The sequence below is a fragment of the Trichoplusia ni genome, chromosome 16 (assembly GCF_003590095.1).
Source record: "Trichoplusia ni isolate ovarian cell line Hi5 chromosome 16, tn1, whole genome shotgun sequence".
Classification (NCBI taxonomy): domain Eukaryota; kingdom Metazoa; phylum Arthropoda; class Insecta; order Lepidoptera; family Noctuidae; genus Trichoplusia; species Trichoplusia ni.
Window position 1 is genome coordinate 7292718 of NC_039493.1, and position 20006 is coordinate 7312723.

Consider the following 20006-nt stretch of genomic DNA (forward strand, 5'->3'; position numbering starts at 1 on the left):
TTAAATTAAAAACCAATATTAACTGTAACACTAATTATATTTCTATATACACAGTAAGCTAATTACTTTTGGTAGCATCGGTACCGGTCGATTTTTGGTCCCAAACGCCAACTTCTGAAAGTAAATCCTGTTTGGATTCAAAATACTCCTTGTACCACATAATATGGTCTTTTTTCTCCTTGACGGTGTAGAAAGCGTTCTTAGAGAGACCGACGCAGACGAGCTCCATGAAATGCCTGATGGGACCTTTCTTAGGGCACCAGCCTTCGAGGTGCGCGTCAAGGAATATGTGCTCGGAGAAGTGAACGGATTGCTCCTCTTCTAGGCCTAGAAAACAAAATGATAGACTTGTATATTCTTGTAATAAGAGCAAGAATTTGTGTTCCAATAACACTAAAATTATTGATTGTTCTGTATCAGCGCATCTACACATGCCGCCGGGTATGCCCCGGTTGTCAAGCTGCCTTGCGAATTTTGATGTTCCTTTCCGCATTCTCTCCAAAAACACTTCTAAGTTCGCGTTATTAAAGGTCATACGGACTACGGCCGCAGTTTTACGATGCTTTTTTTACAGAGAGTCTCATGTTGGAAGTGGCTTACAGAATAAAATTAAGATAACTGGTTCTAAATAAAAATATGAATAAACTTGTCACATAACCTATTACATGATTACAACAATGTAGCTCACCTTGCTCGTTATCAATAGGGAATTTCCAGATCTTTCCCTGTTCAGTCCAAAGCACCATCTTCTGGAAGTAGTTGGCGGGCGGCTGCAGCGTGGCCAGCGTCAGCTCGCGCTCTTTCAGGGTCTCCCACACGTCCAGTTTTGTACCATAGTTTTGTTCAGTGGAAGCCTTGAATATGCCAAGAGGCTCGCCGCTGAATACGTCTACTGTGGTTATCTGTTGTGGTGTTATGGACCTAAAAAGATAATAAATAAGCTCTTTAAATATTAAAAACTATATTTGGTGTGTTGAGTTTATTTTTAGTCTTCAAGTTCTAACATCCCACTTTCATATAATGATGACTGGTTTTATATGGAAGTTACATTGCTCACCAAAAGCGGAAGCAAAATTTTGGCTTGGGTCCAAATTTTGGACAGCTTGCTTAAACACGTAGAATTATAAATCTGTCTCAAAAAAAAAATCAGCTTTTATGCAAATTCCTTTTTAATAAACCAGTAGTTGCCTAATGAGCATATTTGCGTAAACCACATTTTCGCGAAAACTGGTTTTGCTGTGAAACCCCCCCCCCCTCTCATACAGGGATTAAATTTTGTATAGTTGGAGCCTTTGAGGATGAATGCCATCAATCAATTGGGAACAATAAAGCAATAAAAATATCGTTAGTTTCGGAAGACGTAACTTAATATTATAACTTACGTCTTCCTCTTTGTATCGGCCGCCTTGCTTCGTGTGTCTTCACTCCTGGCCTTCCTCTGTGAGTAGCGAGTCTGCTGTGTTTCTGCCTTCGCCTTGTTGACCATGCGTTTAACCTGCTGGCCTCTGGTCTCCTTCTGACTATCATCTGGTTCTTTAGTGCGATCTATCTTCATACCTACTAGGAGATCACTGGAAAAGGGAAAAATAAGTAATTTTAGATCTTAAAATAGCCTTTTTTTTGGTAATGTGGGGGAATTCTCATGGACACCCACTCCCTCGGGAGAGGAAATGGGTAGTGCTGACCTTGCTCTTACTGACTAAGCCTGAACCGCCGTGCTACGTCATCCGCGTTTTTGTGTTGGTGTATGGCATTGCATTGCAATCCTTCATACACCTTAAAATAGCCTTGCTTATGTTAATATAATTGTTAAAATGTTATAATGTCATGACAGGATTAAAGCACAATATACAGAAATTAACACAAGATTTTTGGTTCAACTAGACAAAATTGAAATCTTATTGTTGAATTGATTTGACTATTACAAGATTCCTAAATATTAAAATGTAGTTCAAAATACTAGGTAGTTTTTGAAGTCTATGACAAATGATATATTTCCACTTAAAAAGTTTCCAGGGCAACCCTCATGTACACCTACCTCCCGGGAGACGGAAGTGGGTAGTCTCAAACCTGACTAAACCCAAATTGTCCTCTTTACCCCCACATATTCCGCATAGAATATGGGTTGTTACAAAAACTTAATATCATTGTTAAGTGTTATCTGACTTTCTTCAGTATTTACCTCAGGTTGGTAGAAGACTGGTTGATCTTGCCCAGCACTCGGGACAGAAGCTCAGCCTCTGTCTGCTTCACATCACCTCCAAGAGCCTGAGCTACATCGCTTGCTGCTTTAGTAATGCTCTCCTCTGCAACATAAAGATTTATTGGATTAGGATCTAAAAAAATAATAACCACATCAATTTTGATATTAGCAGAACTGGGAGCCTAGAAAATGCTTATGGGACACCATGAAAGACATTGGTTATTCATGACAGTAGGATGGTCTTCAAGTCGCATTCCACTAACAAGTGTGGAACAATTTACCTGCCAATGTAAAACAGTAACAATACAGTTTTCATTAAGGACAATAGTGAGATCTTTTTGGTTTCTGATAATAGTTATTTGTCCATCATAAAGTGATTACAGGACGATAGAATGGTCTTTCACTTATTAAGATAATCATCAACAAAAATAAAGTTTTTACCCTTGTCTCTACAGTAACAAGGATTACATAAAAGCAGACCTATTTTCTCAGTGGTGACTTCAACCTCATCTCTTTTACGTCTTCTAGGTATCACGGGAGCTGTTGCGAACTGATCCTTGTATTCACTTTCTTTTATTTTAGGTTCAGCCATCATTAGCTTGAGTAGTTCTTGAATCTTTTCAGTAGACGCTTTCTCTGATGCCTTTTGAGGCGTTTCAGACGCTGGTTTTGATTCTGGTACTTTTCCATCATTATCTGACGGTTTGTCAGCTAAATATCTGACTATAGGACGTAAATCTCTTCTAAATCTTAGCCTGGAATCAAATATTCGGGAATGAATGTAGTATTAAGGTAGAATTTAAAAGAATAGTCGGTAAAATTATGTAAGCCTTAAAAAATAATACATTTGATTATTATTCATAATATTTTATTATTACCTGGTAAGCATAATTATTATTCACACAATTATTTTAAAATTGAAAATATTATACACTTTCAATAAACACAATGTTTGAGGTTATAAACGTTTCGTTTCACAGAAAATGACATTAGGTCATTTTCGTTCGTAAAACTCACTAACGTTATTTTCACGTAAAATGGAACGTAAGATTTTTTCTTCAAATCCTTTTTCTGTACTTATTTGAGTTATTACCTACCCTAGTAGGTAATTTACGCGAAATGCATACGTTAGTTTGTATAGTAACACCCTTAAGCTGTAATTTACTACTCAAAGTACCTATAGTTTTTCTTCCTGCGAAACATACCTGTCTCTTACTTATAAACTAAGATGATAAGACTAATAAGACTAAGATATAAGTATGATGTTAGTTTAATTTTCTGCACCACTCTCATAATAAAATTATTCAGAATGATTTAATTTGTTTCTACGGGTCTTTAACTCAAGGCTCTATTATTATTCACCAACTATGTGAAATAATGTAAAAATATATTAATATCAAGAATATGTTGTGACGGTCCAATCGCTGGGGAGTTCCTTACGCTGTCTAACTTCTGCCACTTCATAACTTTTAAAACTAGAACGCGGTAAAGCGTTAGTTAGGGACGTACGGCATTGTGTACGTTTAATAATATAGTTTGTATAGACGACCTTCAGTATAGACTTTACTCTGCTTTGATGGTAGGTTGGGAAAGACTATAAAATAAACCACTGTTTCATTTGTAAGGCACATTTATTGTGGACGGGAGTTAACTCCAAAAAATATTATTATAAACATACAGAAATACACATAGTATTTCAAATAACTTTAAGTAGACATTAATAACTGTACAATCAAATTTCCAAGAATCGTACAAAATAAATTTTATTACTAAAGATATCACATTTTTCAATAAAAAGGACTTATGACTAAATAACTACGCAATGTAACTAATCGTGTTTTGTTTTAATAATGATATTTAGTTGGTGTCATTGTTGTGGCACGTATTGCAAATGTGTGAGTACTACTTAACTAGTCTACTATTGTTGCACCCTTATTAACTATTTGACAAAATCAAAATCTCAATTTTCTATATTTAGTCAGTAATTGACACACACTTGTAAATTCTTATTATCTATTTTAATCGGCAGTTTAGAGCTTAGAGCAATGGAAGACAATTTTTACTCTAATCAGACTAGTTTTCATGTAATTTTCTACACTGAAAATTTAGTTGACTGACTGACAACTATGGTAATCGGACAATGTTATGATTACTTTTATTTATAGTTTTTGTCCTACCTTTCTCTTAATTTTTTTTTTTGAAGAAATGGTTGTAAGTGTATGAATACAGGTATTGAAACTAGTTCAATATTGTAATAAATAGCAGCAATATTAATTATGTACTAACATGGTATAAATAATATAATTATATAGCAGTGTGCTTTACTAAACAGTTTGCAAGTGGTGCCAATTGACATTAACAAACAAAGAGGTTTCATTAAAATATGGTGACTGCATATTCTTTGTTGTCTATGCTAATAACAACACCGCCCTGCATTATATCCCGGCTAACTTTTTAATATATTATGAATGTGAACACACTCGAAAATAATTTGCACCATTTGAATTTTTACAGGGACTCGATTTTTACTGTTTATGAGAAAATACAAAAAACTGAACTGACAGAATATTGCTATAAACACTATGGCAGTAACACATCTTGCATTAAATGGCCAAATTATCTGTTAATTTGGTCACTATGATAACAAGTGATATTGGCAGAACAAAACGAAATAACTAAAAAAACATTCAAGTCCAAAACTTCTTAAAAATACTAAATAATGGTAAGAAGAATACACTAACTTAGTACTCATATCGTGTAGTATTAATATTGCATAGAAACCTTATCTAAATTGTATAATTACATGTACACATAAAAATATGAGTCAATGCAAAAAGTGCTCTTGAGCAATCGTTTTAAGTAGTTTACATCACTACAATATTTATCCAACTTATCATTAATATGTACAACATCTTATAGATACACTGTCATTATAACCGAGAAATAAACATTTGTCATTTTTAACACAATAATTTGGTACAAAATGTGGGATAATTCTTACCAATTAGGAGATCAAAAACACTGGTAATTGGTATATATACGTAATCGAACCCGTACTGAATTGAATGAAGAAATTCGACTCGGGATTATACATCAATATTATGAATGTACAGAATACACATTTATGTGATGTGTCCGTAATCAATTCATTATGTACATATGGCACGCGCGATCACCTAAATATTGAAACTTTTGTTTCGTAAGCCTACCATCCCCTTGTTACTTGTGTAATAAGGACCCTATCACATTGTAGCACCAATCCTCTCACTGGCAGTGTTGTCGCCGGCCCCGCACCGTACGTGATAGCCATGCTAACAGTTACTAAACAGACAGTTATTGGTCCGCACTCGATCTAGAGACCTTTGTTTCGCTTTTAAACCTATAACTACAAATTCTTGAATTACAGGAAATGTACGATTATCGTAAAATTGTTTTTGCTTGCTATATTCCAGGAAACAAATAACAAAATACGGTCTTATAACGACTGACCTTATTTTCGTATATCATTGACCACACTGTCTCGGTTTTCACCGCGCTTGACTCACAGTGCGGGGCGTCACACCGTTTTATAAACTTAACTAATTCACAGCCTATTAGGAACTAAGTTTCACGAAGCCGAAGTAACTGTACCCTGGTCTGAGCCACACCGTTCTGTTGGGTTCTCTCTGCGCGATGTTCACGATGTCTCCTTTGTAAAGTCTTGCTACTGTCTGCACTGAGCAGGACATTTGGGATTTGTTCAGTGGTCGCTTGCTGGCGTCGTCGCCGGTCGCGCACGTGGTGAGCAGACGAGGCTCCTTGCCAGCTTGTCGCGCCCATATGAAGTAGCAGTTTGGAGACTGGGTTAGGTAGACAACCTGTAAAGGATTAGGTGTTATTAGTAGTTGTAGTGGGGCAGTTGTAAATCGGATGAAACTTCTTAAACTAGTTTTAATCAAGTGTTGATGGGTTTTGATACTATTTGCGGCTTGTTCACTGCGTAGGTATTATGGTCGGCTATTAACACGGTCGAATTCGTAGGCTCAACCCGTGCGTAATTTATGTCTGAGTAGTCCAAGGGTATAAACCGTTCGTATACCAAGCAATAATTTAGCTGCCTACATACATTTTATTGTTTTCTACATAAATTACTTTACATGTGCATAGTCATGACACAGACGTAGTCGCAAGTTGTGCGACAGATACTTCTCATTATAGAGCCTTTATTAAATTAATATAAAGTACTTCTGTCAAAAACGACGTTGTAATTTAAAGATAAAACAAATACTCAATGGAAACGTTTTAATGACATATTTACTATGCAATTAAAACAAAAAACCCGATTTCTATTGACTTGCAGTTGTGAAATTATTTTTATTTTGTTTTAAAAACAACTACTTACTAAAGGTATACTATTTTATTAATAGGTTACTATATTATTTTACCTTTTTTATAAGGAACATGTTTAACTACATTATTACTTGTTTGATACGTCTTTGTATCGGCTTTGCAACAGTGAATCACCATCTTGTAATGTAAGACCGCAGTTCGCAAACGACAGCTGCATAATTGGGACCTTCTAACGCAGTTGTTACATAATATCTTATATTTATTTGTTATACGGTGAGTTTGAGATACGTCATTCTTCAAGCAAGAAGAAATGACGGTGATAATTGTTACCGATGGGAATGGTACTAAACGAAATACAATAAAAACAAATTCGCCTTGTTTACATTTCGAAACCTGTTTGAAGGATTCATTGAACCTAAGTTAGTATTTTCCTTGTCTGACGTACTATGTAACGTTTTCTGACATAATAAGCGTGAGTGTGATTAATGTTTAAAATGTTTTTAAAGCATACAGGGATATAATCTAAAAAGAAATATTTAAACAGGCCGCGATCATATTTCGTATACTTACCCTTAAGTACATTGAAAGCTGTGATTTATAGTTAACAATATGTTTAAACACAATTACAATTCTCACAAAAAAAGATACTTCGAAACATGAAACTTCATTTTGAGCTATTCAAAATTCGAATAGAACCTTTTTTCTGAATAGATCTTTAGATCACGATAAAGATTAAAATTATTTCCCGTTTTTTTAACATGGCCGTGGTCTGTTTCAATACTTCGTGCTCATGTTATAATAACAAATGTTTATAAGGACGTACCTGTGCATATACCAGGTAGAGACCACCTTCCTTGATGGTGACGTAGTTGCTGGTCAGCTCAATCTTGTCCTCACTGTTCTTCGAGGACACCTCCTCATCGCGCACCCAAGGACCCATTATCGCTGAGGACAAAGATAAATACTCATAAATATAAGCAACAATTAGTATTTGGAGCAGCATGGCGGACTAAGAATCTAGTGGAGAGATATGGGCTGGCAACAATTTTATTTATAAAAAGAAAAGCGTCCTTAACACATACGTACGAAAATATGATATTTAAATTCACTTCAGAAAGAAGTTTAGATAGAATAATAAATAATAGGGGTATTTAGCTGCCTTTGATGCCTACATAAGCTTAAGAAAAACTATTTTAGCAGTTTTGCCCAGAATATATTTTGGTAAGATACCTTAAGCTTTGATAAATTAATTCTGTTTCAAAAATGGTTTAGGACTTATTATGGACCTGATGAATAATCCCTAACATAGCCTACATGTGAGAATTATAACATACATGAACATTGTAAAGAGCAAAAAGCATATAAACCCTTACACGCCCTACATGTTGGTTATATAATGCATGGACATTTTAAGGTGCTAATGGATTTAAAACATTCCTTTATAACTTGAACACTTTTTACACTTAGTCATAACCATTTTACCGCGAATGCCCAAACATTCGTCCCCAGTCATCGACTGGCCAAATTCTTCCGAGAGGCCATTCAGATACTTTAAGAAAACAATCCGAAAAAGAAAACAAAGAAAACGATTTTTTTATTCGTTTTTAAAGGAAGAAGGTCATTGAATTTTTAGCTTTAGTTATATGAGAACGTTTCGTTTGTTTATTTTAAAAATTCAAACTTAAACATGAAGCTTTTCTGGATTTTTAACATTTGGACTTTTTAATATTTGAATGTACTTCAATGACCAACGATGAACCATCTCATTTAGGTAAAATGTTTGTTAGACATATTGATCTTAACGATAGATGTTTTAGTAGCCATTAATAATGTTATTTTACCGACTTCTGAAAAGCTTTTAAAGCTTTGCAATATACATGTTACATACTTATTAAAACTGAGATAAATTAATATTTTCTACATTCTAATCCACCTTGCCTTTAGGCAGTTGACGAAATAAAATTAAAACGTCCTTGCCAAAAGGTAATTAGTGAGAACGAAATTTAGTTTAAATCAAACAAAATATTAATTACCACCCACTGTGTAAACGAACGAACCAAGTAATTTGAAGTTTAAATTAACTTAAAGTTATTTACATGATTACGTCTACCTAAAGCTATCTATTTGAGGCTTTTAACTTGTCTCTGCATACTCCCACACGAAGCTTTTAAAGGCTTTTTACGATTTCCCCTTTTAGTTTAAATCACTTAAGGGCAGTATACTGTGCGGCCATAGAGTACGGCTGATATAAATTGACCCGCCTGGAAAGAGCTGCAAAATATCGCCTTCTCTGTCGGTCATAATGAGGAGGTATATTTTGATCTCGCTCCAACAATATTTTATCTTTTTTTTTCGATTGGTCAGGATACATGGCCGGCGAGGTTCCCCGATTTATACAATTTGAACGCCTATAAAAGTTTTCCTGTTTTTAAATGTAATTGGGAATGTCGTTTTGATTGCAAATAAAAAGTAAAAATAGCCTGGATCTAACCTCATTATCTTGTTATTTGGTCTTACAATACCTACATTGCTTTAAGCTTACGCTTTGAGTGGGTCTCTCCTTATGATGATTAATTAAATTCTATGATTAATTAAATTAAATGTACTGAAGGTTTAAAAAAGTATTAAGAAATGAGGGCTTTGTTTATCACTTTCTCAAAAACGTAAATGTTGAGGTTCCTTTATTATATGATTCAATTTATATTGATGACATAAGATTATTAGTAATGGCATTCTATTATTACTATATAAGTAAATTAATATCATCATCTAAGCAATAATTTATTGAAAGATCACGCATCAATATCGTGTATAAATTAATTTTCTATTACCGTCACGAAAGGCATGTCTACACGAGTGTTAGTTTCCACAAGAAGTCGAGTGGTTTTGTTATTTTCTCAAAAATATTCCTTTTAATCTTATAAGAAAGATTTGATAAAAAAAGGAAGAAGGTAGGCTGAAAAATTACTATTAAAAATAAAAGGAAAGGGTCATCATTTTATCTAAACACTAGCTGTTGCCCGCGACTTCGTCCGCGTGGTTAGAAGATATAAGTTATGATTTATACCTGCCCTGTTTTTCCACATTTTTCATTGTATAGTCGCTGCACTCGCTGCGTGATGGTATATAGCCTAAAGCCTTCCTCGATGAATGGTTTATTCAAAACAAAAAGAATTTTTAAATTTGGACCATTAGTTCCTGAGATTAGCGCGTTCAAACAAACAAACAAACAAACTCTTCAGCTTTATATATTAGTATAGATATAGATTAGTATAGAAGTATAGATTAGTTATAGAAGTATAGATATAGAAGTATAGATTAATTATAGAAGTATAGATAACAAGTAACTTTTTTTTCTCTTTTATGGCGTATATTATTTGCACATTTTCTTGCTGGCCTGTATGTACCCACGTTTCCCTAAATCTCTAGGTCAAAAAAGTATGCTTTAAAAAGTGCAAATTACTAAGTGCTACTTTCATCCTCTGTAGAATAAGTGAAATAACAAATAAGTATGTCAATCTGTAATAATAGTGCTTCAGATAACAATTTCCAATTATTGTGCTATCATAAGTCATGTACACATCATTGATAAGCTATCACATTTTAAATAAAACCCAGTAACATTTAATAAATGTTGTTACATTAAAAATGATGCCGTAATATATTTTAGGCTGGTAATACAGCCGTGAGATAGAAAAAGTTTACCTAAATTACTTTAAGCTATGATATTATATGTCTTTGTTATAAGATATTAATTATTAATGATAAGATTACCAATTAATTAAATAAATACATTAAGGGAAGTCCCTCTTTTACCGCAAAATGTTCATGTTCTGATTTTAACATACAATGAACATCTAAATTTAACTCGACTTTATATTATATTAGACTCATGTTTTGGCGCGGGAAAACAAGAATTCGCCTTTAAATTGAATATTAGATTTTTTCGAAAGCGCAAAATAAATACGTCTGGTACTTATATCTTCGTTTAGAATCGAAAAAAATAACACTCAATATTCATTATTGTGTTTGCGTTGTTATTACTTAAATGTTTTTAAAGATACCATGATCCACAATCACTAAAACTGAAAGTGTGGTGTAGGTATAAAAAAAACACTATTTTAAAAAAGTTTTTCGAAGCAATCACATTATTCATATTTATTATATTCAGCTTAGTTATTCCTTAACAAAGTTGAATAGACACTTGTATATTATGATAGCTTAGAATAAATATATTCTATAGAATCGTTATCTTGAGAAGATATGAGACAGTTGAGATTTAAACATCACACAATACAAATACTGGCCTATTTGTAGCCAACACCCATGATGCAAGCTATTAAACATAAATAACGAAAACCTTTCTAACAACAACCATGGAGGTTAGCAACCTCTCAAATTGGATATTGTGTTATTAACAGCCTGCCATCAATTGGTTAGCCACAATTAATACATGCAGATGAAACAAAAAGGAATTATCTAACATTGTCTGGATGCTTAATTATTATGAGCAGATTAATTATGACAAGACATCCCATATAAGTTGTAAGCCAACTCTTTACACATTGTAACTATGTCGGTCTGGCAGCATTTCAAACTTTTCACTGTTAACCTTATCTCCTCTACATAAAGATCAAAATAGTTTGTAGTCGATATGTACACAATGCAAATATCTAGGCATATCCTGTCTGTGACACATTCACATAAATTATCATTTTAATCACATATTTGCAATTGTATAACACAGAGCTTCTTTAATAAAACTAGCCAGTTTGCATTGTTTTTTAAATAGGCCGGACAGAAAAAAGAGATATTTAAATAAAGAAGACTGAAGGTTTTTAAAGCAAATTAAAAACAAACAATCTTTGCCTGCCAGCTCTACATAGTAACTATGATTAAGTTTGTTTCAATAAAGGATTGATTGTTGGACTGTTTGTCTATGTTCAGTATGAACAATTTTCTACTTATCTTACATTCATGCTCTTTTAGTGTATACTAATTTAAATCTTAACTCAGAACTACAAGAGCTATTTTCAGTCATCATAGATAAATAACCCAGAATTATCTGTTTATAATTATTAGCTATAGATGTTATGTAATGAAGTAGCGGCCTTTATGTATTGTTAGTCATATGGTAGTAGTGGTTATTTAAATATTACTACATTTTTAAATTGTTGTTGTAACAGTTATCTGCCTATATCACCAGTAACATACTATTTGATAAGTGTGTTAGTGGGTATCATTTGTTTATGTTTTAAAATTTAGTTCAATTTTATTATGAACAACTTGAAAATTGAATTAATTATATCAGCATTTGCAAGTGTGTCTTGGTCTATTTATGGACATAAAACTTAAGTATGGCATGAAAATGTTAAAACATATTTAAACAAAAAAATACAATGCTATATTAATACTCACATTGTGTCCCCAAATTAAATTCTCTGACTGCACCATTAAACTGAGCCACCACTAATTCTGTAATTAAATTAAAAACAAGATTTTTAATGATGTTTCTTGAAAGTAATAAACTAAAGATATAGATAAGCATTGGATATTTTTATGTACCTCTTTGCAGCACTGTTAAATCATAAACAGGAGAATTGTCTTTGCTAGCATTTTTTTTCTTCGAGTCTACCAGCAACATGTCTTCCCCAAGGTCTTCGACGTAGAATTTTCTAGCTTTCTGAGGGACTTCTTCATCCTCGAAGGACCGTGTTCTTGGTTCCCGAGTCTCGACGAGACCCGGCGGCCTTGGGCGCGCTACGAGGGCACTCTGCATAACTCTATCTTGGTTCAAGTTTTGCATAATAAAGTGGTCTTTAATCATGTCCAACTGTCTCCTCATTGATATCATTTCGTTCCAGTAATAGAACGCTATAGAACAACTTATTACCATACATATAACACTCAACAAAAAATTCAACACGAACAAAAGCTTAATTTTCTTGGAAGACGCTATTGAGAACGTTGTATTTATATGCACGCCGAGGTCCGACGGTTTCTCTGTAATTTGCAAATAAAAACACCACGTTATTCATACATCTTCCTTTCCAAAAATAATAAAAATATTTAGTTGTTAATAAAAAAAGTCACCTGTATTGAGATGAATGACAGTCCCATCGGGTGAATTTAATTTGGTATTTTTACCAGTATTCAGAAATATATTAGCCGCACCTGTCGAGTTCAAGGGAACACCCTCACTCATGTTGATTTTCTTTTCGCCATCCATAATAAATACTACGGTTAAACTTGTTTATAGTACGATGTACTACAATTCTGCCGTAAGCGTACGCGCCGCCGTAGTTACCTAAACAAAGGATGTAAAGCTCAAATAAGTTCGCACTGACCGCATATGATAACCGCGAGTTGATAAAAAACACAAACACATTACATACCATGTATGTATCCGCTGGCACTTAATTGCTATGTTTTTCATATAAATCTCACTAAAACTTGCACATAAAGTCTTTCATTATAACTAAAACCAGTTCGTTGACTTCCATAAATACAACAAATAAACACAACAAACAAAAACTTTTTGCTCCCTCACTTCGTTCGTTTCGATATAAGTCCTTTTGGCTAAGCGCGCACGACTCTGACCGGTACCGGCTGCGCGCCAAATTCGAACTGAGCGTGCAAAGTTTTGAACTGCGATGCGATGCTAGCGACTAGCGAGTGAATGCGGAATGACCGCGATTAGCGCGCTGGGATATATTGGTCGGTGGATGGTGGACGCTGGGTAACTTTTACAAATGGTACACAGGCGTGCATGGTTATATTGGCTTTATACGTTGAATACGCTGAATTTGAGCTTATTCAGCGAATGTTGGAATACTGATATTGTGAAGTTGGTCTCATATCATATTGGTGGCTTAATGGTTGATATCGGTAGTGTGGTAAGTGCTTATTGGTAGTTTAGTTGGTTAAATGTTGAAGTCCCAAGTCGTTTAGTATTAATATTTTACGTGAAAAAATGATCACTACCCTCAACAATTTTCTAACAGTACTATACTTACATGACAAATTATTATTTTTTTGTTGTTGTACCATCTCCTAAGTCCTACGGCTATTAATATAAATACACAAGAGCCAAAGAAAGTAATATTTTTCCTAGCTTATGCATTTTTTTTTCGAAGAATCCCCCTAATTATATTTTAGTAAATTTATCAATTGTAAAACACTTCATTTTTCTTTATAAGAAGCGAGACAGGTATATTCAAAAATTTCAACATTAACTAATTGTAGAAACCGTTATTCTAGTTAGGTTTGACAGTAGGTACTTACTGGAATAATGGGAATCGTGCCTCTTTAGCAAAACAATTAGCATTGAACTCATCTGTAGGGAAACATTAACTACTGAATCAAAGGATTGTTTTATTTTGACTTTAAGAAAAAATAGTGATGAGTACTTTGGCTTTGATAACTTATGTAGATAAGTATGGTGTCTTTTAGTTTAGGGGACTATGAGTGAAAACATCACTACGACGCACGCAGGAGAACTGAATGGATATCTTACTTTCTGGGCATCCAAATATTTGTCAGTAGATACTAGGTACTATTTATAAGATAGAGGAACATTGTCGCAGTGGTATGCGCTACCAGCTGCTCTCGTCTGAGACTCGGTTATCTTACTGTGACGGATATAGTCCGCATTAGGGATGTAGCTTGACTTGTCGCCTATCTTAATTGTCGATATTTTTTGGCGGGAGGAATATCAATGAATGATCTTTCATTCCGATATGATAAATTCGGGAGTGTCGGGCACTACAACTTTCTGAAACTATCGGTTAGTTATTTATATCTTACGTTAAATGAAAGGAAATAGATATAAAAAAAAACATAAATTAAAGCAGCAAAGTATTCCCCGGCACGACTTATAGCTTTATGATTTTGGGGGAATCCCTTAAAAAAGTTAAACTGAGAGTTTACTGAAATAAGATAATAAAGTAAGACCCCGAGATCTCACTTATCCATACAAGAAATAAAATAAATGATTATGTCACCATAAGTGTTTCCGCAATTGCCTTGGAATCATGAAGAAAAACAATAATATGTAGATACTTATAAGAATAGATAATAGACATCAGCTGTTATACGCTAGCTGTATGTAAAAACAATGATCGTGAATCGGTATTTTAATTTGCGACATTGGTTTTCTTCCATATTGAACTTAATCAACGGGAAAAATAGGGTAGTAGTAATTACCCAATAAATTATTATCAACAAAAGAAGGGCAAGTCAAAAGTTTTCAAATGTGTGTTACCTTGGAAACTATCTTGTATCCTTTCATGAGAGTGCACAGTTACTTTAATTTACTACGACAAAACTATATACTTTCCGTTAATCGATTCTGCAAATCATCATGGCTGCAACAAGAGGCAGAAAACCGATTGGTTTGAGGTTTAGGGGAACACATTTACAAGCACAAAGGTCTGAATGCAAAGGCAGTAAATCCTACAAAGCGTTTGCTATCCTATTTGAACGATTGTTTGTACGTACAGTACATGTAGGTTGTTATACTGTTAGATGGAAAGGGATTTGTATTAATCCTAGGCAGTGTGTAAATTGTGTGTCTATTTCTATTGAATAAGAAGACAAGTAAAATACTAGTTAAATATTATAAAAACTTTCTAATTTCGTGAGACTCAGTTGCTAAACTTCCTTTTTTCCGTTTCTACACCTAAAGCCAAAAATAGCCATAATTTATTTAATTATTCTTGAGATAATAAAATTTTGGGAGAGCGGATGATACGCGCATTCCTGAGCAGATATCATAAAAAAGCTTTAATTAAGTATGGACTCGAAAGGATATTTCGAGCTAGATCCAGCCCTGCTAGCCGGTTTTATTTTGGGCCGAGCCAAACTCTACACCATAAGATTTCGCGAAGTTATGTACATACCTTAGCGGGCATGTTTTAACAGCTATGGCGAAAATAGATGAGATCTCACAGGATTTGCTGGAACGAGTTCACACGGAGGTCAACTATAAGCAGAAAAGAAGACTAGAAATATAATATTAATTGTAACCATAATTATGGAGAAATTATCATGGTCAACCTGCACCTCTTTAAACTTTTTAATAAACAGACTATTAAGGTACAGTGAATATTTTTTTTCTTTTTCGCCATTAATTTTAACTTCGGAGAGTCGGCGATCCCATCCAGTAGACATTTGTCTAGTCCCTCAGGACAAATATAGGACACGACCTTTTCCAGTCGTGGCATTTTACGACAATTCTAGGATTTCCAGGACACAAACAGTAATCCTTTAATTTTATTTAACTCTATAAAGGATTCTTGGATAATCGGATTTGAACGTGATATTTTCCCAAAACAGATTTGGCATCCTTCTCCAGTTCTACTGGAAAAGCTTAAGCTAAATACCATAATCTGACGAAAAGTAATCGAAAATTATCATCGACTTGACTCTTTGACGTAAGTTGGACTCACAACATAAGGCCCAATGACTAAAACTGAATCTGAATCTGATATTATCATTAGTAAATTAAGTAGCAATGTCATAAACGCGTCGTCAGCTAAATTACACGCGGTAATTGTCTTGATCACATTCGCTTAATTACCTAGAATAATTAATGAGTGTATGTTTGGTGAAGAAATTGGAGCTATGTGAGTCATGGGGAGGACGGCCGGACTTGACTCACGTAACGTACACTGCATTATATGCAAACAGTCATTATTCCATAGATATTACTTCTTTGTTACACTGACCTCTTTTGTTGGTTGTGTCAGCAAAAAGTAATATCTTGGAAACGCAACGAAAAACAGAACGCAACCGAAACGCGCGATGTCTCACGTTATCAAGAAACAGTGACGTAGGAGGGTAAGAGAACTTGTCTTCTTTAGCATGTGTGTATAAAATAATGTTCATGAGACGGGCAGTCCCATAATTCATGAACAGATTTTAAATATTCCAAAATACTTTGCTTTACAGTAAGTGAAATTCTATTTACAAACGGTTGTTCCTTACCTAACCTTTTTGGATTTATAAGTGGTCACTTCAAAAAGATGCCGTTAAATAAGATTTAAAAATAGAAGAATGGCTCACAATATGCACGACAGTGTGTCACCATAACGGCATTAACATGAGCGAATATTATTGGCCAGTGATTGGAACTTTCTTTTGCAAATAAAATATCGTAATGATAAAGAATCATGTCGTAAGAATTAGTCAGCAGTTAGCACGTTTCCTACCACTTTCGACGTGGAAGCAGCATTGTCCTACATTCCTGTTACGGCGTTGTTTACTCGACATTCCCACAGAGATACGCTCACCTACTTAATTTATCAATCACTGATACGGCATGGATACGACTGCACGTTTGCTTTCCTTTGATCTCAATGTTTAGCTTTATCGGTCAAGATTGATGGATTTCTGTTTAATTTCTTATTTAATGCGGTCGTACGATTACCTAGTTACAATTTGTGCATTTTGGCATTGATTAAGTCTGTGGAATTTTTTAGGCGCATTTGCTTTCCTTCTGGTGGACTTACAAGATACTTTAAAATCCTGCTTTCGTGACTTAAAAGTTGTCTTTAGGCTTTCTACTTACAATTTAAATTACCCTTTGCCGTATTGGAATGTTTATTTAGAATGGAATGTTTATGTGCATCTTGAATGCAAAGTAGGTTCATTTAGTAGTTTATAATATAATAATAATAGGCCTCTTCCCGGACTGAAATGAAACTCATAATTAATTTTATGAAACAAGTGATAAATCAAAATATTAGATACATATACAATATTGGATTTTCCATTAATTCATCGGCAAATGTAAATACGGGATTGAGGCCCAGACCTTATTACAAGAGCTGTGATAATTAACTGTGATGAGAAAGTTTAAACGAAATCAATCACTCTTAAACCGGTTTAAAAAAAATAAAAAACTTCTCACACTTCAATGAATTATTTCCGGTCATAATGCTCGGGGACTATGTGACATCCGCTGCGTAACGCCAAAGGGTCGCTTCAGCACATTCCTTCAGCTGGATTCATATCAGCCGACAAAGAATGTTACTCATTACGAAATACCTTTGCCAGTGACTCAGATAAAAAAAGTTGAATGAACCAAAATGATGAGTTAGGATTAAGTTTGAAGACAACGCTAGCTTGGTCATGTAGGCTATAAGATGTTTTTGTTATTATAAATGGTTGGCTGTGTACGGCCAATGTTCAGTACTCAATAATTAATGTTTTTTTGATTTCATAACGTTCATTTTGACAGTTGTAAGCAATTATGGACCCATGAGTATAGGGCCCCAATTCTGCTATTTACAATGGCCGATGAATGAATGAAAGTTGGCTTAAAATGTCATTTTTTGTATTTTTTCCTGCAAAATAAGGTCAATATAACTAACTTCCAATTATTGTATTGGCAAAATGCTTTAATCCAATTGCCATTCATTTATAGGCCATTGTAAAATAGCAGAATCGGTTCCCAGCACATTTACACGTGAGAGCAAACGCTTTCTTATATACTCATACTTAATTTGTGTTGTTGTCGGCGTGTTTGTAAAGTACATTTACAGGAGAACATCGACCTGGCTGCTGTGAAGAAAGAAAAGAGCAAACTCAAATATAATAAAAACGACAACGGTTAGGCTCGACGCTGATTCACGCTGCAGGACTTTGTGATCCAGTAAGATATCGAGTTAGTTATACATTAGCATGACTAGCAACTAGCAACTCCAATGTGCAGTTTTATTATATACCTACCTACTCATATCCTCTAAAACCTGAATATTTAAACGATGATTAGCTGATAACAATATGGTTCTGTGTCTAGCCACGAAGTAGTTTACCAAAGAGTTTTTATCATCATTCAGGTTAAATAAACCATCAGGGCGCCGATTCTGTTATTTACAACGTCCGATTAATGAATGGCAGTTGGATTGAAATTGTGTAGAAAAATGCTTAAGAGAATAGGAATAGTTTCATATTTAATCCAAGTGCCTAACACTCACTAACATTTGAAGCCGAATTTCATTCATTCATCGGCCATTGTAAATAGCAGAATTGGGGCTGCGAACTCTACAAAGTTACATTATTGTCGGTGTGCAAGAGCAACGCCGCGATATGTCGTGGAGTGCCCGTAACCACTTCATAATGTTCAGAAATGTTATCTTGTATAACGTTACCTGTATCAACAGCAAGCAGAGTTACCTAATCGTAGCAAATGACAGATACAATCCTCGTACTTGACCCATATATTCGTATTACCTGCAAATTCGGCCTTCGCGCCAACTTAAAAAGAAGCTTACGCGAGTCTTGGCAAATCGACAAAAAATGGTCGAAGCCCTGCCATTTGGTGCCCTTGGATGCTGTTGCTTAGGTTTATTTTGTTATAAGCTTGGCTGGAATTTTAGATTTAGGTAATAGCCCGTATAAGGCTGGAATGTCGAAACGCCGGCGTTCAGAGAAAGCTGTGTTCAAACGATTTAAGTATTTTAACTGCGATGTTGATTAAATGATTACCAAAAACATATTCGACACTGTTTTACTTCATAATTATGTCGCGTTGATTAATCAATCAGTATCTTCATGTATTTTATCTTTAAGATAGAACAAAAGGAAAAAAGAATATGTGCCTTTCGTCCGTCCTTCAAATTTAACACCTCTCTGAAAACAGACGAGTTAGTGGTTGATTGATTGCCTCTTCAAACGCTTGTAAAACTTTCACAAGATAAATCTTTTCAACATTTTTTACTTAGTTTAAGTGCTAGTTAAAGCTGTGGTTTATCTCTCAAAGTGTGAATACTTATCGTTATGACAAAGATTTTTTATGGCTATTTTTCAGGTTCGAAGCTTGCCATGTGTATACATTTCGCAATCGAATTACATTCGCAGCCGTACCTTAAAATCAAAAGTTTTTATTTTAGGTAAGTAGTTTTGAAGTTCAAAACGTTACAATGATGATTCTAGTTGCACGGTTCTAAAGTTTAATATGTAGGAGATGGAAAAAATCTGGCAAGAAACTCCATATTAACTAATACATTATATACGATGCAAAGTCAAAGATAAGGAGTAACCCATGTAGCACTAGATGTTATGACTTGACAAAAAAGGTATTTTCCACACAAGTATTTTACTTCAGAACATTGTACGAGACTTTGACTAAGAGCTGTCGTGTTGCGGTGGAAAAGCGAGGGTCGCTGACAACAACAGGCTCACTATGTGTATGCTTTTACGTCAAAATATACGCTAGATTATGTCAGAGATAATGTAAAAATAATACATAAATAATGTAATAAATAAGTCGTCGTTATATTATGATTCATCAACGTCGAATATAACCTAACACATAATTTTCTCACACAATTTCTAGAAATATGACGAAAATATACGAGTGCGTAGAGAAAATAACGGAGGATTTTTCTGAGTTCATTTACACTGCGCGAATTCTTTTAACTGAATCCTTATGAAAGTAGGCCGGACCGTTAGGCTCACTGTCTCATCT

At 34.4% G+C, this 20006-nt stretch overlaps 2 protein-coding genes across 3 annotated transcripts; both read right to left on the reverse strand.

Moving 5' to 3' along the window:
* Positions 1-18: 18 nt before the first annotated feature.
* LOC113501796 (28S ribosomal protein S31, mitochondrial) lies at positions 19-3188 on the reverse strand. Its single transcript, XM_026883054.1, has 6 exons — positions 3082-3188; positions 2684-2958; positions 2183-2306; positions 1383-1571; positions 689-921; positions 19-327 (listed from the first exon to the last, which is right to left on the reverse strand). Exons 1-6 carry the CDS (start codon positions 3090-3092, stop codon positions 59-61), a joined length of 1101 nt encoding a protein of 366 aa, XP_026738855.1. The 5' UTR covers positions 3093-3188; the 3' UTR covers positions 19-58.
* Positions 3189-3815: 627 nt separating this feature from the next.
* Positions 3816-13484, reverse strand: LOC113501898. Of its 2 annotated transcripts, none has more exons than XM_026883201.1 (6): positions 12928-13484; positions 12707-12839; positions 12098-12535; positions 11951-12007; positions 7356-7477; positions 3816-6060 (listed from the first exon to the last, which is right to left on the reverse strand). In XM_026883201.1, the coding sequence occupies exons 2-6, from the start codon at positions 12759-12761 to the stop codon at positions 5797-5799; spliced, it is 936 nt and encodes a 311-aa protein (XP_026739002.1). In that variant the 5' UTR covers positions 12762-12839; positions 12928-13484; the 3' UTR covers positions 3816-5796. The 2 variants fall into 2 exon arrangements, with proteins under 2 accessions (XP_026739002.1, XP_026739001.1); XM_026883200.1 differs by having other exon boundaries at positions 12626-12839; positions 12928-13480.
* Between the last annotated feature and the right edge of the window lie 6522 nt (positions 13485-20006).

What these genes read in the sequence shown, in the direction of transcription:
- LOC113501796 (XM_026883054.1), bottom strand. An exon ending in GCCGATACAAAGAGGAAGAC is followed by an intron (nt 922 to 1,382) that starts GTAAGTTATAAT and finishes TTATCTTTTTAG; the next exon opens with GTCCATAACACCACAACAGA. An exon ending in CCCTATTGATAACGAGCAAG is followed by an intron (nt 328 to 688) that starts GTGAGCTACATT and finishes TTTGTTTTCTAG; the next exon opens with GCCTAGAAGAGGAGCAATCC.
- LOC113501898 (XM_026883200.1), bottom strand. Translation starts at nt 12,761, where the DNA reads ATGGATGGCGAAAAGAAAATCAACATGAGTGAGGGTGTTCCCTTGAAC. An exon ending in TTTAACAGTGCTGCAAAGAG is followed by an intron (nt 12,008 to 12,097) that starts GTACATAAAAAT and finishes ATTTAATTACAG; the next exon opens with AATTAGTGGTGGCTCAGTTT. An exon ending in ATTTAATTTGGGGACACAAT is followed by an intron (nt 7,478 to 11,950) that starts GTGAGTATTAAT and finishes CTTTGTCCTCAG; the next exon opens with CGATAATGGGTCCTTGGGTG.